The sequence below is a fragment of the Rhamphochromis sp. 'chilingali' genome, assembly GCF_963969265.1.
Source record: "Rhamphochromis sp. 'chilingali' genome assembly, chromosome: 9".
NCBI lineage: Eukaryota > Metazoa > Chordata > Actinopteri > Cichliformes > Cichlidae > Rhamphochromis > Rhamphochromis sp. 'chilingali'.
The window spans coordinates 24,775,357-24,799,517 of NC_137936.1; the positions used below are offsets into that span (position 1 = coordinate 24,775,357).

At 39.7% G+C, this 24,161-nt stretch overlaps 3 protein-coding genes across 8 annotated transcripts in view; all 3 read right to left on the reverse strand.

Moving 5' to 3' along the window:
- Nucleotides 1-318: 318 nt before the first annotated feature.
- Nucleotides 319-9,622, reverse strand: LOC308403439 (protein FAM107B). Its single transcript, XM_080892847.1, has 4 exons — nt 9,145-9,622; nt 8,710-8,896; nt 8,462-8,621; nt 319-793 (listed from the first exon to the last, which is right to left on the reverse strand). The coding sequence occupies exons 2-4, from the start codon at nt 8,889-8,891 to the stop codon at nt 689-691; spliced, it is 447 nt and encodes a 148-aa protein (XP_080748973.1). The 5' UTR covers nt 8,892-8,896; nt 9,145-9,622; the 3' UTR covers nt 319-688.
- Nucleotides 9,623-13,586: 3,964 nt separating this feature from the next.
- Nucleotides 13,587-17,982, reverse strand: LOC308403438 (protein FAM3C). Its single transcript, XM_080892846.1, has 9 exons — nt 17,139-17,982; nt 16,458-16,545; nt 16,277-16,375; nt 15,903-16,026; nt 15,747-15,805; nt 14,475-14,525; nt 14,274-14,358; nt 14,066-14,192; nt 13,587-13,932 (listed from the first exon to the last, which is right to left on the reverse strand). Exons 2-9 carry the CDS (start codon nt 16,468-16,470, stop codon nt 13,840-13,842), a joined length of 651 nt encoding a protein of 216 aa, XP_080748972.1. The 5' UTR covers nt 16,471-16,545; nt 17,139-17,982; the 3' UTR covers nt 13,587-13,839.
- Nucleotides 17,983-22,854: 4,872 nt separating this feature from the next.
- The window catches only part of cfap20dc (CFAP20 domain containing), a 37,566-nt gene continuing 36,259 nt past the window's right edge, over nt 22,855-24,161 (reverse strand). For all 6 annotated transcript variants that reach the window (XM_080890651.1, XM_080890648.1, XM_080890647.1 and 3 more), the window contains one exon: nt 22,855-24,069. In XM_080890651.1, the coding sequence (XP_080746777.1) occupies nt 23,951-24,069 (119 nt within the window). In that variant the 3' untranslated portion in view covers nt 22,855-23,950. The remainder of the gene's footprint in view (nt 24,070-24,161) is intronic.

Below are 24,161 nucleotides of genomic sequence, written 5' to 3' on the forward strand. Positions count from 1 at the left end.
AAATGTAAAGTGTGCTGATTCCAAATAGTCTGCAAAAGGCAATGCATTCACTTTTTTAAATGCGGTGCTTCTTAACTCGCCAATCTCAATACTACAAAATTACAACTTTTAAAATAACCACGATCAAATTCGTTTGATTAAAAAGTATTTAAAGTATATTTCATATCTACAGATCTAGAGTAATTGTCAGTGGTAACATTAATCACAAATGTACATGTTTGCTCGTCTAGTATACAGTATGTATGGTATGAGGTTCTTCTTTCAGATAATAATATGAATGTCAAAAATTCTGCACACAGTAAGAATGTAGATAGAAAGCATGTAAAAAATGTTTTATTATGGATTAAATGGACAAAATAAACACCTAATAAATTGTGCTGCTGGAGAAAAACGAATCAACAATGTCTGTATACAATACAATTTTTTATAGTTTTCTTTTTTTACTGAACGTTTTGCTCTAAGTCACATTTAACCAAAGTATTGAGAAGAAAAACAAAAACACAAAAGACACTATTCACAGTGATGACGTGTCTCCACTTGACCAGAAGGTGTCGCCTCGATCATGAGCATTGAGCTGTATTATCTATCTATTCTATTTATAGCAGAAGAATCCTTCACCAGGTCAGTTACTCCCAACAGTCAATTGCACCGACTGTGAATACAAAACACACACGTAGTTATAAAACGGTCACACTTCTTTTGCCCTTGTACAGGGCACTGCAGTCTTCCTCAGTCTCTCTTTGACTTGGATGAACTCTGGTTCTTCTTGTTTAACTTTCTGATCTTTTTCCAGCTGTGGAGAAAAGAGAAAACAACTTAGAAATGACACAAATCATATAAACTGTAGTGAATTACCTAAATACATTCATGGAATTAAGCTTAAGTACATTTAACTGAGTGCAGACATAATGTACACAGTGTATGTGCTCTCATTGTTTCCTTCTTATGCATGAATTTAGTAGAATTCAGAGGCGAAGCCTTTACTCAGTATGTTGACTTTACACAATTACATTTATTTGACAGGCAGAGATTCTATATATTTTACAGATTTCATGAACTGTACTGAAAAATAACCTCCATCTCTTCTGGCTGAAAGAATTACATTTACACATTTAAAAGTGCCTCGTTATTGTAACACCAAGACTATAATACACCCACTGTGTCTATTTCTTTTTTCTTATTTTCCTTTTGCAACTGAGTCCTTTGTTTAAACCTTTTGCAGGATCTTTTATTTGTGACAAAATATTTAAAAAAGGTCATATTGATATTTATATTGCATAACATTGCATAGATATGACATATTTGAAATCATCAGTGATTACTGATTCACTGTTAGGCCATGTAGCTAGAAGCTAATGCTAAACAAAGGTAAACTGTCCAGCAGAGAAACAGATTTGTTGCGCTATTGGACTCCAGAGTGGACTAGACTGCCCTCAACTGGCTGTATGCAGAACAACTTAATGTTCTGTTTCTTTATATTTCCATGAGGTACACCTTGCTAGCACTGGGTTGGACCCTCTTTTGCCTTCTGAACTACCTTAGTCCATCATGGCACAGACTCAACAAGGTGCTGTAAACATTCCTCAGAGATTTGGCTTCCTATTGACATGATAGCATCACACAGTGGCTGCAGATTTGTCACATCCATGATATGACTTTTTCCATTCCACCACATCCCAAAGGTGCTATATTGGACTGAGATATGGTGACTGTGGAGGTCATTTGAGTACAGTGAAGTCGATGTCAATGTTCAAGAAACCAGTTTGTGATGATTTGAGTTTTATGACATGGTGTGTTATCCTGTTGGAATTAGGGCATCAGAAGATGAGCACACTGTGGTCATAAAAGAATGATTATGGTCAGTAACAGCACTCAGATAGTCTGTGTTGCTTAAATGATGCTCAAAGGGGGGTCACGTGACGTCAATGGCGGAGTAGCTGTGTTTCTCGCCCGCTCCCGCAGCTTGGCATTTGTTTAGGCCTTTATATGTCTTGTTTGGTTAAAGTCTCTGTTTATTTCGACTTTTAAACTTCGTACGATGCCAAGCACCCAGAAGAAGCTCAACCTTGGGTCGAAACCGGGCAAATCCGGAGAAAATCACCCTCCGCTCAGCGATCATGCTGTAGCGGTTATGGCGGAGGCCCAGTCGCCCCCACTTCTCGACCGAATGGACGTCGACAAATTGGTGGAGAGGATATCGGCGGAGGTGCTGAGGGCGGTGGAGGCCTCCTTTGAGAAGAAGATTGATCCGGTTCTGAAAAGACTGGAAACATGCGCAGCTAACATCTCTGCATTGGATGTTAAAATGAAGGAGGCAGAGGCACGTATATCAACGCAGGAAGATGTTACAGCGGGATATGGCGCCAAGATTTCTGAAGTGGAGCTTAAGCTGGAGGCCGCTTTGGATAAGATTGATGACTTGGAGAACAGGAGCCGACGGTGTAACATACGTGTTATTGGGCTACCCGAAGGCAGTGAAGGTACCAACCCTGTGTCTTTTTTCAAAACGTGGTTACCGGAGTTGGTGGCTGTGAGTTTCAAGGGCGGCGCTGTTAAAATCGATCGCTGCCACTGGGTGCTTGCACGCCTCCCTTCCAGTGCCCAGCGGCCCCGCGCGGTCATCATAAAGCCCCACAACTTCCAGGATAAAGCACGGATCATGCAAGCGGCTAGGAGGAAGCAGTCCTTATTTCATAATGGCATTCCTATTATGATATTCGAGGACTTCTCCGCCGCTGTTCTGAAGAAACGCCAGGGATTCTACCACGTCAAACAACGCCTTAGGGAGATGGGTGTCCCCTTCGCTATGATGTACCCGGCTGTCCTTAGGATCAAGATCGATGGCCAGGAGAAATCTTTTAGATCTCCAGAAGCAGTCTCAGCTTACCTGGATAACGTACCTCAAGGGGCGGGGCCGCGCTCATCCTCGGTGGCTCCAGTGGACTGTTGATCTGTGCTCCTGTCCCATACCTGAGGCATTCGCCAATCCCTCGTCTCCTCCTCCTCCTCCTTTTTTTTTTTTTTTCTTTTCCTTCCCTGTTTATTATTATTGTTATTTTTTCTGTTTGGTTCCTTTTTTTTTTCTTTTCGGGTCTGTGCGGAGATAATAACCCCATACACATAGACTATTTTATTTAGCCATTTATAATCCGAATTCTTGTTTTAGCTGCAGGCGGGCAACTGTTTCACGTTACTGATTAAGAAAAGACTCGTACTCTGGTCCAGCATCTTTCTATGTCCAAGTTGGAAAGTTTGCTTGCGCCCCCTGCTGGGCGTTGAAGACCTTTGTCTGACCTCCATACTCACTGGTTTCTTGACGGTTCTGTTTCTTATAAATAGTTTTCTGTTAATTGTTAGCAGAGCAGGACGTTTGTTTTTCTATGTGTATTTTACTTGCCACTGGTGTTGTAGAGCAGTGTTTGGGAGCCCTACATATCAGCTATGCTTTGGTCACCTGAGCGTGGTTCCATGCTTATTTAAAATGTTGTATGATAAGTGATAATTCAATGTTGAATGTTTGTTCCTGGAATGTAGGAGGTATACATAACCCTGTTAAACGGAAAAAAATATTGAGCTTTCTTAAGAGGGAGAATGTACATGTTGCCTTGTTGCAAGAAACTCACCTGTCTCCTCAGGAGCATCTAAAACTGAAACGTGATTGGGTCGGTCAAGTTTTTAGTTCCTCCTTTACGAGTAAGAGCCGCGGTGTAGCCGTTTTAATACATAAACACCTACCGCTGACAGTTGACCAAACAATTTGTGATAAGTCTGGTAGATATGTTTCCTTAAAAGGCACCCTAGGTGGTCAGGCGGTGTCATTTCTGAATATTTACTTTCCGCCAGTACAGTCTAACGACTTTATTGCTCATACTTTCTCTTCCTTTTCTGATTGGGTTTGTGATAATTCTGTGATAGCCGGTGATTTTAACTGTTATTTTTCTACAACTAAGGACAGATCCCCTCCTAAACAAATTCAAATGTCTACAAGGGCCAAAGCACTTTTAGATACTTGTAACGAACTTGATCTGGTTGATACCTGGCGGACTCTTCATCCTAACGATAAAGAATTTACTTTTTTTTCCGGTGTTCATAGAACAAGTAGTAGGATCGATCTCGTTTTCACCCCCAAGCGATCACTGGGAAACATTTTGAGATGTACAATAGGCGATATTATTATATCAGATCATGCGCCGGTTTTTGTTCAGCTAAGTGATCTAAATCCTGTCCCTCGGTCTCATACCTGGAGATTTAACAATTTTTTGATTCACGACCCAAAATTCGAAATATTTTTAAATGATCAGCTTGAACATTTTTTAAAGGTCAATGCAACCCCTGAAGTTTCTCCAGGCCTGCTTTGGGACACCCTGAAGGCTTACACCCGTAGACTGATTATATCATATTCAGCAGGCCTGAAGCGGAAAAATCAGATGGAACAACGGAAATTGGAACTGGAATTGCACGAACTGCAAGCTAAACATAATGAATCACCTTCAGAGCAATTAAGGAATGAAATTCAGGTGGTTAAAACAGCTTTGGAGGCACTATTGACAAGAAAGGCTGAGAAATCTCTTTTCTTCATGAGGCAGAGGTTATATGAGTTTGCTAATAAACCTAACCGCTATCTGGCCAATCTTCTTCATAATAAGGGTGCTGGTTGTAATATCCAAAGAGACTCATCTGGTTTACCTAAATATGACAATTTAATTATTAATGATACTTTTAAAACTTTTTATAAGCAGTTATATACCTCCCAGTTTAAACCAACATTGGAACAAGGTATGCATCACTTCTTCTCAGGACTAAATTTACCTAAAGTTACTGAAATCCAAAGGGATGATTTATGTAAATCTATAACGCAAAGTGAAATTTTGAAAGTTATTCAGATGCTTCCAAATAACAAAGCCCCGGGTCCAGACGGGTTCACGGGGGAATTCTTTAAGAAATTTAGTAAGATTCTGACTTCCCCACTGTATAAGATGCTTCTGTCCTCTTTTGAGGCAGGCACTCTCCCCCCCTCCTTAATGGAGGCTAATATTTCGCTAATTCTGAAGAAGGGGAAACCTCCAGAAGAATGCACCTCCTATAGGCCTATATCTGTTTTAAATCTTGATTTGAAGATACTTGCTAAGGTCCTGGCTGTACGTCTTGAGCCAATACTACCTTCGATCGTTGAGAATGATCAAACTGGTTTTATACGAGGGCGGTATTCCACACATAGCGTGAGGCGCCTACTTAACATTATTCAGCACTCATCTTTGTTTAACCCTGAGGCTCTAGTCATCTCACTTGACGCTGAAAAGGCCTTTGACCGTCTGGAATGGCCGTTTCTTCTTTTCACACTTCAAGAATTTGGTTTAGGTGACAACTTCGTTAAATGGATCCAGATCCTTTATACTTCCCCTCTTTCGGCAGTGATTACCAATGGTTATAGGTCAGACAATTTCAGTATTGAACGTGGCAGTCGACAGGGCTGTCCGCTGAGCCCTTTGTTATTCGCCCTGGCTATGGAACCCCTTGCCACAGCCATTAGGAAGGATGCTGCTATTGAAGGACTCTGTTTGAACAATTCTCAACATAAGATTTCACTTTATGCAGATGACGTCTTAATTTTTCTAAATTCTCCTGCTCACTCAATTCCTAGATTAGTTGCGTTAATTTCCCAATACGGCTCCTTCTCAGGCTACAAGATCAATTTTTCTAAAAGTGAGGCTATGCCCCTCTCTGTTCTAAATGAGGTTGATCCAAACATTTCTCAGCCTTTTCGTTGGTCTCCCTCCGGTTTCACTTATTTAGGGGTAAAGATTTCACCGAATCTAAAAGAAATGTATAGTCTGAACTACACCCCTTTAATTCAGACCATCAATCGCGATTTGGGTAGGTGGTGCAGCCTCCCTCTGTCTCTCTTAGGTCGTATTCATCTGGTCAAGATGAATATCCTCCCTCGCCTCTTGTATTTATTCCAGATGTTACCGCTTGCTCTGTCCAAAAAGGTTTTGTCAAAATTAAATGGTTCAATTATTTCTTTTATATGGCGTAAGAAAAGACCTAGGCTGAGATACAGTTTTCTGTGTTTGCCTGTTCAGAAAGGCGGTCTTGCCGCTCCCTCCTTCCCACAATACCTCTTGGCTGCACAGTTTAAATTTCTTACAGAATGGTTTATGGACGATCCGGATTCCATTTACCTCAGCGCTGAGTCCGCTTCTTTAAAGGGCATTCCGTTGCGGAACCTGCTATATATTTCCTCAGGTAAAGCCACAGTTCTAACACAAGATAATATGGTGCTAAAGAATATGCTCGTTATTTGGCGCAAAGTCAGGCGCCTGGAAGGATATTATAATTGTTTCTCCCTTCTTACTCCTATTCATGAAAACCCTGACTTCTTACCTGGTCTTCAGGCTGGTTTTGCGGACTGGTCTCAAAAAGGGATTAATACAGTGGGTGATCTTGTTCATGAGAACTCTCTTCTTACTTTTAATCAACTGAAAAGCAAGTTTGGTCTGACCAATAAGGATTTTTTGAAGTACTTTCAGGTAAAGCACTATATTACTTCTAAATTGAAGGATTTGAATGGAGGGTTTGGTCTTTCTCCTATAGAATCACTCATGGTAAAAACTACCCAACTAAAATGTATCACTAAAAAGATTTATAACATTCTCTCTGATCTTAGAATGGATAACTCTAACAAAATCAAGGGCCAATGGGAATCAGACGTAGGCGCTATAGATGCTGAAGCTTGGGATGAGTTGTGTTGTCGTCCTTTTAAAGCCTTGGCATCTAATTCTATTTGGGAAAGGCAGTTTAAACTTATAAATAGGCTTTATATTACACCCGAGAAGAGACACATAATGTATCCAGCTTTGCCTAATCTCTGTAACAAATGTCAGTCTGCTGTTGGTTCCTTTTTTCATTGTCTGTGGAGCTGCCCTGTTATTCTACAGTTTTGGAGATCACTTATAGACAAGCTATGTACTATATTTAATTGCCGACTGCATCTGGGTCCAAGGACTTGCCTGTTAGGACTGAACGATGAGCTACCTGCCGGCTTTCGCAGCAAAGATCTCCTTCACATACTGCTGCACTACGCTCGAAAGTGCATTATGGTACTGTGGATTTCTGATAAGGCCCCATCTGTCAACCAGTGGCTACAGTCTGTGATATGTATCATGCCAATGGAAGCCTTCTCTACAGCACTTAAGGACAAACCTTTCCTTTTCTATCGCATATGGGACCCTTTTTTGGCCCACCTGAACACTCCTTCTGCTCAGAGGTTGAAATCGGGCTTACGGGATTTAGCCTGGCAACAAAGGGACGATTGTTAACCTTTTTCATTGTTTATTAATATTGCTGTTGGCTTTCTCTTTCTGCCTCCCACGTCCTGCTATACATGTAGATGCATCTTTGTCCTGTGTATGTATATGCTGGTGACTGCTGTTTTCCTGCTCTGCAATTAAAAGTTCAAAAAAAAAAAAAAAAAAAAAAAAAAAATGATGCTCAAAGTGTGCCGAGAAAATCATCTGCACTCCATTACACCACCATCAGCGGGCTGAATCATTGATACAAGGCAGGATGGATCCCTGCTATCATGTTGTTTATGCCAAATCTGACCCTATGACCAAAATGTTGTAGCAGAAACCAAGATTTTCTGTTGAGTACATGGAAATTGTAGCCTCAGTTTCCTGTTCTTTGCTTGATAGGAGTGGCACCCACCATGATCTTCTGCTGCTGAAGCCCACCTGCTCCAAGGTTTGATGCATTCAGTTATGCTCTTCTCCATACCTTGGTTGTTTGAGTAACTGTTGCCCACTCTAAGCTCGAAGCAGTCCACCCATTCTCCCCTGACCTCTCTTTTTCATTCTCTGCAAACCTTAGAGTTGTGCAAGAACATCTGAGCAGATTAGCAGTTTCTGAAATACTCAGACCACTCTGCCTGGCACCACCCACCACACCACATTCAACGTCACTTGAATCAGCCTTCTTCCCTGTGCTGATGCACGTCATCAGGTTGTCTTGATATCTACATGCCTAAATGTACTGAGTAGCTGCAATAAGAAGGTGTACCTAACAAAGTAGCTGGTGAGTGTGATATACCTGTGTATGTGTACCTGTTTAGACATCTTTGTGAGGACCAAAAATTGGAGTGTTGCCATAGTTGTGGGGACCAACAGTAACGTGAGGACAAAAGTGGCTGTCCTCACAAGGTTGAAGCCATTTTTGAGACTCAAAATGTGGTTTTAGTGTCAGGGTTACAATTAGGTTATGTTTAGCTTTAGGCTAAGGGTTAGGTTTAGGCATTCATTTTTGATGGTTAGGGTTAGGGTAAGTGGCAGCTAGGGAGAGCATTATGTCAATGGGATGTCCCCACGAGGATAGCAAAGCAGACATGCTTGTGTGTGTGTATGTGTAACAAGAATATTCATGAGTAAATGTATAAAAGAAAAAATGCTGTGTGTCCTGTGCTCACATTTTCAAGCCTCTGTTGTCTTTTCAGCAGCTCTTGGTGTAGCTCTGATGTCTTCTTCTTTGCCTCCTCTTGATCCCTGCTCGCTTTCAATCTTTGTTCCCATTTCCTTTTTTCCAGAACTCGCTGGAGTTCAGTCTTTCCTTCTTGAGACACTCTCTTCCTTTCAGGCACACAGACACACTTAATGGTTTATGCACGCAATGACACTGGAGTATGAGCATTTCTGACCTTTAATCTCTCTGCCCAACCTCTTGTGGGTCATCTGCAGTTCCTTATGCAGCTCCCGGTGGCTCTCCAGGGCAGTTATCGCACTAGTAGCTTTTAGGGGTCTGATTAGATTACTGCTCTCCTCCTCACTCTGCATTTGGGATGGAAAAGCCTGAAGCTCTGAAAATCGGCCTTCAAGTTTGGTTTGATGAGTCTGCATCATGGAGGCTAAAGGGAACAAACAGTTTACATAAATATGTTTTCCTATCAAGATGATTTCTGGGTGGAATTCTGCCTCAGATTTGTAAGATTCAGTTTTACATACCAAACTCACTCTAAGGTTTGCCAGACACATTTACAACAAGCTTTAATGAGGTAAAAATGTTTTACTGTTAAAACAACAAATTTATAATCTATATATTACAACAGTATTTCAACTAGACAGGATATACAACATCACTCTGATATTTCCTCACCATACAAATGAAACTGTGTCTCATCTCTACCTGGAAAATGCTGAAGATCTCTCTGTCAACAGAAAAAGGTGGGGGGGAAAGGAAATAATACATCCTAGAGATACCAACATCCCCCAGACAAATATTGCTGTTTTATAGATACGTACATGCAAAAATAAAAGCAGCACAGAGAAAAGGAAACAAATAGAAATCTCCAAGTCGAGTCAACACTGCATCTTATTGGAAATAGCACAAACACAAAGCTGCATTATGATGCTGACAGACAAATGAAGTGTCAGCTCCTTACACATGTCCAGTGAAGCGAGAACCCTTACTGTTGAGGTGGAAGGCTGCCACCTCATTAATGACAGGATCAAACAAAACACAGTTAATTCCCACTGAGTTATTTGCTTGCTGGAATTTAAGCAGAATTAATAGCTGGGACAAGAATCATTATCCTCTGTGAATCAGTCTGGACAGCTGAATAAACAGTTCTTTCAGCTCTTGTTGCTTACTGAAGTATTTCATAAATATGCAGGAAAAGCATGCATGGTAGCATAAAACCTTTTTTGTTTGAAAACTGTCTGCTACTTCGGAGCTTTCCAGCTTGCCATAGTGACATTTGAGCTACATTTAAACAGGCAAAAAAAAAAAAGAATTTGAATGCTCAATGTGATCAAATTCCAGCAACAATATCCAAATAAATGGAAAAAATACAAGATGACAGTAAATTGTCAGAATGAGAGGGAATCTAGATGAGGAATGAATACATTTTAATGACAAATTGCTGCTAGCCACTGTTTTTTTCGGGGGGGGGGGGGGGGGGGGGGGGGGGGTCTTGTTTTGTAAAGCTCACACAGTGGATATTGTAGGGAGAAGAATTAATAGGACATGACAGGATAAACAGTCTCCAAGGGCAGCTTCTCAGAGTGCATTTTTCAGAGTGCATTTTTTCAGTTGGATATAAAAACCAATATTTGTTTAAGCATTCACTGCCTTTGAGCAATGGGTAACAAAAACGAGAGATGTCAGTAAGAGAAAAATCTGCCACAGGAAAAATGGTACTGTAGGACAAAAGCTGTGAGCACTTCATGTCAAGCTCAGTAATAACACAATGATACCAAAGTACAGTGACGAGGTAATAACTAAGCAAAACAAAGTTATAACCAGGTAATAGCAAAGTATATATCGAGTATTACAGACGGAACTTTATTTTAAAAGCAAAAGGAAAACCAATTTAAGGATAGCAGTAAAGTTATACTTTGGTAAATATAAATAACTTACAGTATTGTAAGTGACAGGTTGTGTCACTTACAACATTTGAATTCTGAAAATACCACTTACACACACAAACACACACACACACACACATGCACGCGCGCACACCTCCTGATGCTCCCAAAGTACTTTAAATGAAAATTAGGACGATAACGACAAACTTACCTTCTTCCCATGAGTGACTCCCATGTCTTCAGAGTGAGTCCAGATTTGGTGCTTGCACAGATTCCGTTAGTTCACACTTTACGGGGTTTCAGCAATAATTTGAGGTTACCCCCTCTCTCTCTGCTCCAGCAGCCAAGAATGCCACAGAGGCAGGAAAGTGCCCTGTGTTTGGACCAGAGGGAAGCCTCTACCGAGAAAAGCTCCTGTTGAGCAGACTAAAGGTGTTCAGCAAAAAAAGCCAAAACATTTAACTCTATACCTACTCATTAAGTGCTGTATTTAAGTAAATTTGTATACACGCATTTTATTGGACTGTTTATTTTAAAGCACTGCCATAGGCCGGCTAAATGGATGAATGGATGGCTGGATGGATTTAGCTAAAAAGATTTAAGATTTTAAATTAACCACACAAGGCTCGGGGAAAAGTCTATAAAATTACAAGAGAACAGAACTACTTCTTCTCTGTCCCATTAATCATTTTCTAATCTGTCACATTTAAACTTGTGACCCCCTTACAGGAGCCGTCGCTGTATGCTTTGAACCAGAGGTGTGGACTTGAGTCACATGACTTGGACTCGAGTCAGACTCGAGTCATTAATTTTATGACTTTAGACTTGACTTGAAAAAATGTTCTAAGACTTGTGACTTGACTTGGACTTTTACACCAATGACTTGGGACTTGAATTGGACTTGAACCGGTTTACTTGAAAAGACTTGATATTTCACCCCAAATATAAAATTTAACACGCATATTATATAGAGATTGAAAATGTGACGTCATTCACGGGTAGAACCGCAAAGGATTCTGGGAACTCGTGGCAAGAAGTACTAGCGCACACAGGCTTTCAATTAAAATCAGTTACACAGCGATAAAAAGAAACACAAAAATGTCAAGAAGCTGTTGTATTATTAACTGCAATAGCCGGTCGCATGACAGCCACGGGAAGCCGACGGGTAAAGAGATCGGTTGTTATCGGATTACGACGTTTAAGAGAAATTGTTCAGCCATGTTTCCGAAGTGACAAACAGGCGACGGATGGCCTGGATTGCAGCCATTCAAAGATCAAATATAACGTCCCAGAACACTCCAGCTCACAGGTTAGTCTGCTCCAAGCATTTCCACAAAGGTCAGTCTGCTGTTGTAGTTAATACGTCATTTTCATAACATAATTGGTGATATAGGTTACAAGCAAGTCTGGTGCTGAACAGAAATTGTCGCGCTATGCTCCTTTGTTTATTGTGCATAAATAGTGAATTGTCCTGACACAATATTGCGTTTCGCTTCTGTTATTATGGTACAGTGACAAAAACATATACTTTTATTCACAGGATAAAACAGGTTTTTTGTATCACTAATTGCCCAGTACGATTACAGCATACAGTATTATTGTCACTGCTACATTTCTGTGATGCGTACCAGAAATTATTTCCACTACTAATTAATTACCGTTGAGCTCAAAGGTCCTATTAATAAACGGTTAAGGAATGTGTATTTATGACGACAATTTGTGAGACTGGTAAACTTGTGATACGTACGATGATCTTTCGTTCTACACGGTGCATTTCAAGGTCCTGCACCCATCCGGCGGTAAACTGTACCTGGGCTTGTTGCAGTGACCGGAAGTTACTAAACTTCATGAGTGTGTGCACTCACTCCAAGAACCGTATGCTTATAAATATGCATATAAATATGCTACGATGAGATAGCTGACTTCATCTAACTAGCAAATGTTTTCCAGGCTACGTTGGTGATGCAGTTTTTTTTTAATGTGTATGATATTTTTGTCATGCGATTTTAAAGCCGGTCCTACAACCGCATCCAAGAATAACATGCAGCTTATCTCAGAACTGTCGGTGAAAATTATTCTTGGAGCTAGGTTTAATTGAGCTGCATTCTAAAGAGGTGCAATTTCACAATTTGTGTATATTTTCTAAGTTCACTATTTTGTCATGTGTTGAGAAAAACACAGATTTAAAAATTACATGGTCTAATATTTACATTTAGCATAACTGCAACATTATTTTTTCGTTTTTCGTTTTTTTTAATGACTCGAAAGGACTTGAAATTCAAAATTTCAGACTTGTGACTTGACTCGGACTTTTACACCAGTGACTTGAGACTCGACTCTGACTTGCCTGACATTACTTGAGACTTGACTTGAGACTTGAGGATAAAGACTTGAGACTTACTTGAGACTTGCAAAACAATGACTTGGTCCCACCTCTGCTTTGAACCACTGAACCAAAGTAATTAGTCTAGTGGTAAAGCAGCTTTGTTGTAAAGGAACAAAAGTGTTTCAAGGCCATTAGTAAGAGATATGTGCACAGTACTCAGTAACTTGACTTCTACTATTTGAACATTTACTATACAGCCCACAATCACTAATCTATACTTGGAGCTTTCATTAGGATAAAAATATCAAGGAATATCAACGGGGGAAGAAATACTAATCCTTGAAGGATTGGACTGGCAGGCCATTATAGTACAGTGAACTTACTGTCAAGGTCAAAAAACCATGACAGTGAGTTCTGAGCTTTGTGACATGGTGCGTTATTCTGCTGGAAGCAGCCATCAGAAGATGGAGGCACCGCGGTCATAAAGGGATGGACACGGTCGACAATTCTTAGGTGGGCTGTGGTGTTTAAGGAGCCCAAAGTGTGACAACAAAATAAACACCATTACACCAGCAGCAGCCTGAGCCACTGAAACAAGACAGGATGGACCCATGCTTTCATGTTATTTAGGTCAAATTCTCACGCTCCCATCTGCAGGTTTCAGCAGAAATTGATACTCATGCATAGTATTACATAAGCAAACTGCAGCTTCAGTTTCCAGGTCTTAGTTGACAGCAGCTGGTGTGGTCTTCTTCTGCTGCTGCAGCCCATCTGTTTCTGGATTCAATGCACTGTGTATTTTTGTGCATATCTTGACTATAATGGATGGTTATTTGAGCTCCTATCACCTCAAAGCAGTTTGGCCATTCATAATTTTTCTTTTTTGGAGCATTCTCTGGAAACCCTAGAGATGGTTGTGTGGGAAAATCCCAGTAGATCAGCAGTTTCTGAAATAGACCAACAACCATGCCATCTTCAAAGTCACGTAATCATCTTTCCTCGCCGATGATCCACAGGTGATCTCTACCATGTGATGTAGGGAAAATATTAATATGTGCTTTTGCTGAAATTATAGACAGGTATGTTTTGCCATTAAAAAAAATGCAGTCACTTTTTACAGTTCATGTTAATTAATGTTTATGTAAGTCAGTCAGTCAGTCAGTCGCTGAAGACTCTTGGGAAACAGCCGCCCACCTCCACCATCTCTGGCCATCCTCCATAAATGTTGTTTTTTTCATCATTAACAGCTTGCTGACAGATGAACAGAGGAGAAGAGAACGGTTGTTTTTATCATTTTTCCCCTTCCAGGCAGCAGATTTTAAAATAGATGGTCTTTTCTGACACAAATAGAACAAATGAAACTGCACTTAACAGGTTCACTAACCTTCTCAAAGAGGCTTTTGATTTTTGTGCCTGCTCTTCCAGCAAACACCCAGCTGTCTCTGCGCTTCACAGACCTGATCAAAGTGCTTCCCATTTCACTGAATATCTCCCTCATTTCATTTGTCATTCTGCCACAAAGTAGTAGAGCGGGTCACATTTTGTGACATTAAATTTGTTTTAAATGTTGAATAACTTAGATATGGACTTACTTTTGTGTGACATCATCAAAGGAGGCCACCAAAACGATCATTCCACGTTTTATCTTCTTCAGGTGTGCAAGGATGTCTTTTGGGTCTTTTGTCAGAGTATAAAATTGAAAAAAAAAAAAAAAAAAAAAAGAAAGTCAAAGCTCCCTTACAAGATTAAATCAAAAACTTGATTAGAAGATTTAAAGAAAGAAAAGCGCTTACCTCCTGTTTTCATGTTAAGACAGACAGATTTTTCTACAACTCCAGTTTCACCTATGATTAAAAAATTGCATTGATCAAAAATAATTATAATAATAACAGACAGAAGAATATTATGCATGCAGTTCTGCACAAAATCTAGAGTCACAATGCAATTCTTCCTATTTTGCAAGGAAGAATGGAAATAGATGCAGTGATGTGTTGAGTTCTGTGAAAAAAAACAGATGGCCAGTCCATGACTGATAGTGTTTTTCTATCCAGGTATGCTTTTTATGTATCGCCAGTGTGTTTGGGATCATTGTCACTGTGGGACACTTTTCAGACAGTATTGCGCAGTAGATCGCTTTTTTTCTGGGTTAAGAATTCCACAAATCTTGACATGATCTCTCCAACGCCATTGACCGAAACGCAGCTCCAAATCAAAACAGAGCCTCCGTCTTGTTTTAAAAATGGCTGTTGGCATTCACTATTGTACCTCTCTCCTGACCTCCTCTGTACTTACTGACAATGATTTGAATCACATATTTCAAATTTGGATTCATCTCCACAGCCACACATTCAGATCTGTCTGATGAAGGCGTAGATGCATCTATCAGGTCCTGTGTCAGATTTTTATCTCTTATAAAATCTCTTTCTTCCTTTCTCCTCCACTTGTCCAAAAACCCTTAAAGCACACGCTGCACACTATGCCAAGATATGCCACAGTTTCTACTAATAGTGTTTTGCTAATGACTTTGCAGATGCAAAAATACAGGTTTTTTTGTGGGTGTTTTTTCATTATTGACTGATTTTTTTGCAACAGGCTGCTAGTAACAAAGTCCCCAAAGTTATCATTTAAAATTGTTTCCTCGCTAAGTTGTCTGTTATGTTAGGTGCCTTTTTTTATGCTTGAATGAATCATAGGTCGGTGCTTAACAAACAAACATTCCTCTGAAAATGCTCAGGTACAAAGTCTAGACTGTTGATAAATGATAAACTTTGAAAAATCTTCAGAAATCCTGGAAAACTATTGCTCAAGAGCACTTTTAAAAGTTTAAAGAATGTTTGATTTGCTGGAAGATATAAAGAAATAAGAGAATGTGCAAGACTTTTGCATGGCACATAAAAACACTAAGACTCCAGACCAGCTATTTCCAAGTTAGAATTATGGTATTATTATTAATATTATTATTAAGCTACTATTATTGGTTATTACGAATCTTTAAAAGACTATTTTACCAGTTCATTTTTTCAATGTTTATGCATGTTTATGAGAGGTCTGAGTATTATACTCACCATTTATCACTGCAATGTTTAGCCCTGGTCCCACGTTATTCAGTGCATGACTCATTATGCTGTTGAAGCACTGACAGGGTTCAGTTTCACTGCAGAATCTTGTTTGTTTTTTTTAAAGTACTCTGTTAATTCAGGTGTTACCAAATGAATACATACATTTTGCCATCAAAACAGACTGTTGGCCCGACAATATCAGCGGCGCCGCTCCTGATACGTAAAGCAATATGGTTGGGTGGACACACTCTTGAGAGGCTGCACTTTGGCACAGACGTAGGTGGAGCTAAAAAGGCACAGAAAAGATTTTACAGCAGGAATACTGTGATTTTACCATATTTAAACTCAGATAATGACATGTGAGAAATAAATACTTTGTACAATGTTGCTAAAAAGACATTGTTTGAGATTCGCTTTGACTTGATCTGCGTTATAAAACCCTAAGTTGAAAGAAATGAGACAGTATGGTGGAGACAGCAGGCATAAACTGTCACTAAAAAGCTGTAGCTCCGGATTTAATAAGCAAAACATCTCACCGAGAGTATTCCTTTCTCTCTCCTGTGCTACGGATGAATTGATGGATATTCCCCATGTGATTAGGAGGACAATAATTACAGCAGCAAGGGGCAAAACAGCTGTCAACAGTAAAAAGATAGTAGATTAAATCTGCAGTCACACAACTAAAAGCAGCTGTTGCAAAATGAAGGAAAAGCTTACCTCGATATTTCATATCTGCAACAGATCAGAGAGCTTTTTTTTCAGTCCTGAGGGGAAGAGTTGAGACCTTTCAAACTCACCCGAAGAACTGAGAAAAGAAAGACATGCTAGCAGAGCTTTGGTGTCATCTCATCTGTGAAAACGCATCCTGATAATTCCTATAACCCATCACTTGTGGGGAAAACCCTTCTTTCTGTGATACATGTATATAGCTACTGAAAACTAGATGATTAAGTTTCTCCTTTTCACAATGTCAAACAAAGGAAGGTGTCCACAAGTAACAGATACTATTTGTAGTCAACAACAAGGCTTGCAAACAGCCGATTGTGTGTTGCAGGTGTATAAACAAGCCTCTGAAACCTAGAGAGAGAAAAGACACTGAGGATGGCCCAAAAGCCTCATATTTCAAATGGGATGAGTAAGAGAAAAAGGGATTTAAAGAATCATTGTACCAGCTGTCAGAGTTTTCCATTTGTATGTAAATTTGGGTAAAAACCCATATGATGTGTGGAAGGATCGGCATAAAGCAGCTCATACCCAGAAGAAAAAAAACATGCTAGAAACTAGAAAAGAAAAAAAAATCAAAAGATTTTACTCAGAACTAAAAAATAACTATGGGAAAGGGCAAAGACAGCGTTGCTGAAAAGAAACATAGCAGAATCAAATGGGAAAGTAACTCACAAAACCTGGAAAGCTGACCACGGCGGAGAACGAGAAGTCAATTATCTAGAATAAAAAACACAACGACAGGGCAATAGAGCTGGTGTTTTTTAAGGCATTTAAGACAAACGCGTTGTTGGCACAGGAATAAGCCATTAGTCACATTTAGATGGTGAAAGACGTGGTAATCCCCAAGGAGGAGGTCAAGCCTGTCTGTCACAAAGCATCTGCCCTGCTGATCCTTCAGCAGTAGCTGAGCTCAAGCCTTTCCTGCCTGGAGAGCTCGTAAACAAAAACAGCATCTCCTTGTATCATATTCTGGCAAATCGAGCGCACAGATGAACACAATGATCATTTTCTCTAACAGACTGATTTCGCTCTGCTGCCACGTGGATGGATACAGATCTTTACAACCTCGTCCAATAACAACAACCGGCACATCTATCATGGAGATAATACTATAGTCTCATTTTATGGGCTTTATTTCAAACTGCACTGTTTGCTACACTTTTATCTCGCCGTTTATTTCCTATTACACGTAGTGATCTGTTTTTATTTTTTGTTTAATTTTATTGAGCTCTTACACTCATCGAGCCATTTTATTTTATTGCCTTTAGTTTTTTTTTCTAGCTACTCAATTTTGTTTTATTTTGTTGAGCTCTTTTCTGCTTGAGCTGTTTCCCCCTCATCAAGCTATTGTACCAATTTATCTAAAATGTTGCAAAGGTGTTGTTTTCCTCCAGGACAGCATCAGCATCAGATCTTCCCGGCATAAATTCCTCAAAACAGTATGAAGGGATGTACTCTTTTCTTCTAAATTTGTGTTTCGTTTTCTTCTTATGACAACAGTGTGAAGCACTTCTACAGAGTCAGCAAAACAACCAAACAGACTTGTTGAGCTGAAAAATTACCAATTATTTTTCCATATTTGTAGCCAAATGAAGTTTAACAGATTTACTACTTAACTTTACATGATTTTACCACAGAATCATCAACTAAACTCCAATAAATGGATTTTGACTCCCTTGTACAAAGCATGGCTTTTGGATTAAAATCGTCTTGCCTTAACACCCTTGAATAAGACAGAAGGTATCACACAAGGAGCCTGGGATGTTGAAGAGTGCTGTTGTGTTTCTGCTTTGTTTGAACTCACCAACTGAATTCCTATCAGAACTTTTAAGATTGTTTAAAACCTTGAAAGGCTGAAGAATTACAAACAAAGCACAAAACTATTTAGTATCAAGGATTTCACATTATGTTCACACCAATTTCAGGTGACGATGGTGTATTACTAAAGGTGACCAGCAGGTGGTATTTGTGTACTGCCGTTTACTGATCAGCGGTAACACAAAGCACACAGTGAGGGAATCGCTTTCCTTTTGTATGATTATCGACATTCTGCAGACAGCAATCAAATGAACGCCGGCAATATTTTTCAACATTTGACTCCATAGCTCCTGGATTTTTTATTCCAGAGCTACATTTAATAAAACATTCCCTTTATATAAGGACACAAATCATCAAGGTAACAAACTGGGGGGAAAATAAGTACATACAGAGCACACTTAACCAGTCCACATGATTAATATGTTTAATAACCAGCAGATTTAGATCCCAGATGTCCACAAAATAAATAAAAAGATACAGTAGGTTTTATAAATACTGATCCACATCAACATCAGTAACTACACAGCAAAAGATGATTGGAAAACACAAGAATCGGGTCTCGGTGTCTGATTTGTTGATCACACGAATAACCTAAAATGAACCAGTCGTTAGTTTGAGCTGTGACACTGACGTTCACGTCAGAATGTTCACTTGCAGTTCCCAACCAGGTAAGTGGCTTTTTTTCTATCTGTGACAAGTATGGCTGTCAGAGAGATCAGGGTACATCATTCAGCCCAGCGCTACATTAAAGACCCAGTGGACTAAACTGCAAATTGCCTTTAAGTGGAACGATGAAACAGCAAATCCTTTCAAAGGGAAACTGCCCAACTGGCAGACAGCTGAAGTCCTATTTTGACTACCTTTGCACATCATTTGGGGTGTGCGAAACATCACATCTCCATGTGCGACTTTGTAACAACCGCTTAATTCATAGCATTGCACATTTACATGTTCTGTGGCAGACAGACAAACATTGAGCGAATGTGAGTGCGTCTGCCCTTTCAATGTCCCACTGACATTTATTGCACTGCCAGTAAATAATACAGGAAATAATGTTCCGCTTTAGATTTTATATTTAAGGTATAAATTTAAATTTAAAGTTAAATAGTGGAAATAATGGAGTAAATAGTGGAGTGTTGACTCTCCATATGATCAGCAGCATTAGCATCCAAATCACATACCCACAAGTCTTATCAAACGCATAGGTCTCAGAGCTCCATTCGTCCAAAAAACAACAACAAAATAAATGCAGCTGAAAGATGTGCAGATAGCTCAGTAGTTATCAGGCTTTCCAAAATAAAAGAATAATTTAAAAAGGCTGCATGAATTGCTGCTTTAATGCACTGACCGTATCGCCAAATAACACATTCAATTTTGTTGACAATTCATTACGACTCTTATCTACCACAGCTAACACTGAATGTTTTGTTGGTTGTTTTATTGTAGCATATTTTAGCAGAATATTGATTGTGAGAAATAAGGATTAAATGAGTTTTATGCTGGAAAAAAAGAACACCTTTTTTAAGCCCTGAGCTGTGCCTGCGGGAACAACCTCCACCCATCAGAGGGTTGGGTAGTAGCCAAAGACATCAAATGTCATGTGTTATGTGTAAAAAAGGAAAAAAAAGAAAAGAAAATGTCAGTGATGATTCAAATGAAGGTCATTATTTCACATCTAAGAGTATGAAGCTGCACAAATAGAAATCACATTTAATCTCAGAATTACAGTTTAAGATATAACTGCAAATATGGAATACTATTTCCTCACTTATTTTATCTGTAATTGTATATTTTTGGTTTTCACATTCTTGGCTCGCTTTTTATCCCCGCTACGAAAACAATCCTCCATTTCATTCATACACCACACAGTTTATAGAATAAACTCCATTGCAGTCAGTCCAGCAGCTTCCCAGTTGGAGATTTATTCCAAAAGATCCTGTAAGGGGAGAGAAAAGGAAGTTGAAATTGACTTGTGATGTGATTAGGAAGGATACAGTGGTGCTGGCTTGTACTGGAAGAGAGATGACAGCGAAAGCTACAATCAGAGAAGCCACGATGCACTGACCTCGTCTGAATCCTCTCCCACTGTGCGCGACCTCCTGTCGCCATCCTCCTCTGCCGCTGCTGAATGCCCCTCCTCCATCTGTCTCAGCACTGAGTATCTGTAAGTTGCCTCACTGATAAGAAAGTTATGTGGCAAAACCAGGGTGAGTTGTTTTTACTGCAATCTAAGTGTTTAAAATAAACACGTTAAGGCTCATTAATAAATTTTCATTACTTGACTGGGAAGCAGTATTTTCGGATGATCAATACGGCAGCAGCTACCGCCACCGCAGACACCAAGATCACTGATGCAATAATCCCGGGGTGAAGCCTTAACCCGGCCTAAAAAGACAAATGAATCCAATAAGATCTAACAGTGGGGTAGTTAAAGAGCCCATAAACCTAACAGCTCAGTTCATGAAGTGTGGCAAAGATAAAAAGGAAATACAGCAGGAGATATGACAGCTGAACAGCGGTGCATTATAAATCATAGTGGTGGGGTACATCCCAAAAGCTCAGCAGCAGGGCTGCAAGTCTCTGGCCAAGAGGAGAAACTGATGCAATCCGGATGACATTTCGTCACATCGTACTGCAGATCACTATAATATCTTTAAGTCGGGCCTGTCCATTACATGATTTGGAACAAAGTATGACAAAATTAATCTCTGTAGCAATAATTCAGATGGAGCGTGACCAAAATGTGACATTGAACACGAACAATTTTGTTTGGTGGTGCCAAACAAAATCACAATCACAATCAACCAAACAGAGATGGGTGGGGTTTGATGGTTATGAAGCTCATTTTTTCTCTTTTGTTTACTACTGGCAGCATTTACACATGGAGACATGATAAAGGTATTGAAGTGCAAACTAAGCATTAGAACAGAGAAGATGATTTAAGCGACTTTGAATGTGGCGTGGTTGTTGGTGCCAGATGGGCCGGTCTGAGTATTTCACAAACTTCACCTACTGGGATTTTCCTACACCATCTCTAGAGTTTACAGAAAATGGTCTGAAAAAGAGAACATATCCAGTGAGTGGCAGTTCTCTGGGAGAAAATGTCTTGTTGATGCCAGAGGTCAGAGGAGAATGGCCAGACTGCTTCGAGCTATTAGAAAGGCAGCAGTAACTCAAATAACCACTTGTTACGTTATGCAGAAGAGCCAGGTACCACTCCTGTCAGCTAAGAACAGGAAACCGAAGCTACAATTTTCACAGGTTACCCAAAAATGAACAATAGGAGATCTGAAAAATAATGCCTGCTCTGATGAGTCTTGATTTCTGCAGCAACATTCAGATCAGTATTTGATGTAAACATGAAAGCACGGCTCCATCCCGCCTTGCATCAACGGTTCAGGCTGGTGGCGGTGCTGTTGTAATGATGTGGGGGATACTTTCTCGGCACAGTTGTTGCTGACCATGCCCCTTCCTTTATGACTAAAGTGTACCAATGTTCTTATGGCTGCTTCCAGCAGGATAATGCAACATGTCACAAAGCTCAAATTATCTCAAATTCATGACAGTGACCAGATCACAATCCAACAAGCATCTTTGGGATGTGGTAGAATAGGATGAATCATAGATGTGCAGCAACTCTGTGATTATATCTTTTCAATAAGAACTACAATCTCTGAGGAACGGTTCCAGCTCTTTGTTGAATCTATGCAACAAAGAATTAAAGCAGCGGTGAAGGCAAAAATGGGGTTCAAGTCAGTACTGGCAATGTCTACATAATAAAACGCATGTGTAGATATGCAGTAATACACACACACTGGAACAGGAACCCTAACCCATCTGTGGTTCCAGATAAATTTGAAAAACAGCAACGTCTGCAACACAAAGATGACGAGGTGCACAGTAACACTGAGTGAATTCAGAGGGGTATAAATATGCTTTAGGAAATGGAGTACTGTTCCTCCAAAATGCATCAGTCTCAGTCATATATCAGCTTGTGCTTTTAGACTTCCAAGAAGTGCTTCAGGCTATTTCACTACAAGTCAACAAGCTGAGACCAGAGATACGAAAACTTAATCTCCATCTAAATTAAAGTAAGTCCACTGCACTATGGGTATAAATGGTTACATCGCCATAAATTAGGGACCGTGTTTGTAAACTAATTTAACTTTTACCTCGAGTTTATCGGATCTCATTACTCATGCGGCCTTACATACCTGTTCAGACATCCTTGTTACCTTTAAAGCCCGGCTAACTTATTTTCATTATGCAGCCTCGAACTGTGAACATTATATAGCCTGCAAGGATCCAAACTGAAGCGATTTAAAAGCATTTAAACGTTGTTGTTTTTTTTGGTCCGAGTATAGTCGTAAGATCTACAGCTGTTTACTTCCTGCTTCTGCTTTTTTCACCTGTTTCCCCGCCCCTGTTAAAGCACACCATGTGACATAAAGTTATGTGTCACGTGACCTTCCGATGGCCTATTTAAAACTTATTTTCAGACCTGTCGTTTTTGCTGCAAACGATCCGCTCTTAAAGTGTGATAGTACTTACAAGTGGTGACGTATGTGTCTGATTACTTTAGAGAGGAAGTCAGTTTTAACTAATGATCCTTTGGCATGTTTTTTATTGGGTCCTGTACTATATAAAGCACTGAGATCATGCTTGAAATGCGAGACAGTTCCTTATGTAACATTCAGTGCCTTTTCGAGGCTGTCACACAGTTCCTAGGACCAGTTTTGTGAGTCATAAGCGCATTAAAATTCAGAAATGTTGATTTTTCTCTGTCCAAGGTCTTGTTTTGGCAGCTTGTAACTGTTAATTGGAAACAATACATTGTGAAATTGAACATTTGTCACTCTGCTATTGTTTCCTGAATTTCTACAAATAATAAAGCATTTCCCAGGATGTGATTTTCTTTTCTGCCATTTTTTTCTTCATGGTTAGGCAACAGTTTATATCAGGCTGAAAATAATGATTCAAGCTGGTATCAGGCGCTCATCAGGTGTGATGAGTGATTTGGCGAGACTGACGAAAAGACTTGCCAGCCTCATGAGCAACCCGCCTGTTGTACTCCCAGTTACAGTTGCAGGCCATGAGATCCTAATTTTGAAGATTTTTACATGCATTGAGTATATTAAAAAACAATCATCTTCCTTTATCCTTGTCCCAATTCTGTCAAATTACTCATTTTAAATCCAGATAAACACAAGAAATTCAAACCACTGCTATTTCAAATTTAATTTAATTCACATTACACATACGCACAGCATGGTTTTATGATTTTGTGACACCATAAATTATCTGTATTGTAACATGTAAAACTGAAATATCACAGATTCAGTACGTTCTTTCAGGAAGCCCGATAAGAGTTTGCCAGCCAAGCTTCATGAACAGACTCTTTTTAGCATCACATGTGCGAATGAATAAGCAAGAACTTTCAAAAAGCAAGTATCTGTATTACATTCCCAGGCTCTTACAGGCTTACATGACACTACATATGGTGACACAAAGCTCCTGTTAGCTTCCACAAACGAACGGATAGACAGAAAGTGATTTTTTTCTGAATTGGGAATTCAATACCGATCAATAAGCTCAGCTGATAAATCCTGAAGCCATTCATCCACTTTCAATTTGATTTATTATTTTTGGCTCTAATTGACTTCAAGTTATGCCAGTTCATAGTACTTTCCTGTCTTTGGATCAAAATAGCAGTTCAGGCAAGGATCATAGAGCAGATTCAAATACTCATCCTCGTTCTCCTCTTCCTTCACTGACTCATCTCCTCCTGCAATAAAGCCAGAGAACCATTAAGCGGCACTGGGTATAGCTGTTCAAAAAGTACATAACTAACAGTACAACAGCGATCCATAATGGAAT

What these genes read in the sequence shown, in the direction of transcription:
- LOC308403439 (XM_080892847.1), bottom strand. Translation starts at nt 8,891, where the DNA reads ATGATGCAGACTCATCAAACCAAACTTGAAGGCCGATTTTCAGAGCTT. An exon ending in CTGCAGATGACCCACAAGAG is followed by an intron (nt 8,622 to 8,709) that starts GTTGGGCAGAGA and finishes TGTGCCTGAAAG; the next exon opens with GAAGAGAGTGTCTCAAGAAG. An exon ending in GACAACAGAGGCTTGAAAAT is followed by an intron (nt 794 to 8,461) that starts GTGAGCACAGGA and finishes TTTTCTCCACAG; the next exon opens with CTGGAAAAAGATCAGAAAGT.
- LOC308403438 (XM_080892846.1), bottom strand. An exon ending in GTCTGTTTTGATGGCAAAAT is followed by an intron (nt 15,806 to 15,902) that starts GTATGTATTCAT and finishes GTGCTTCAACAG; the next exon opens with CATAATGAGTCATGCACTGA. An exon ending in TCTTAACATGAAAACAGGAG is followed by an intron (nt 14,359 to 14,474) that starts GTAAGCGCTTTT and finishes CTCTGACAAAAG; the next exon opens with ACCCAAAAGACATCCTTGCA.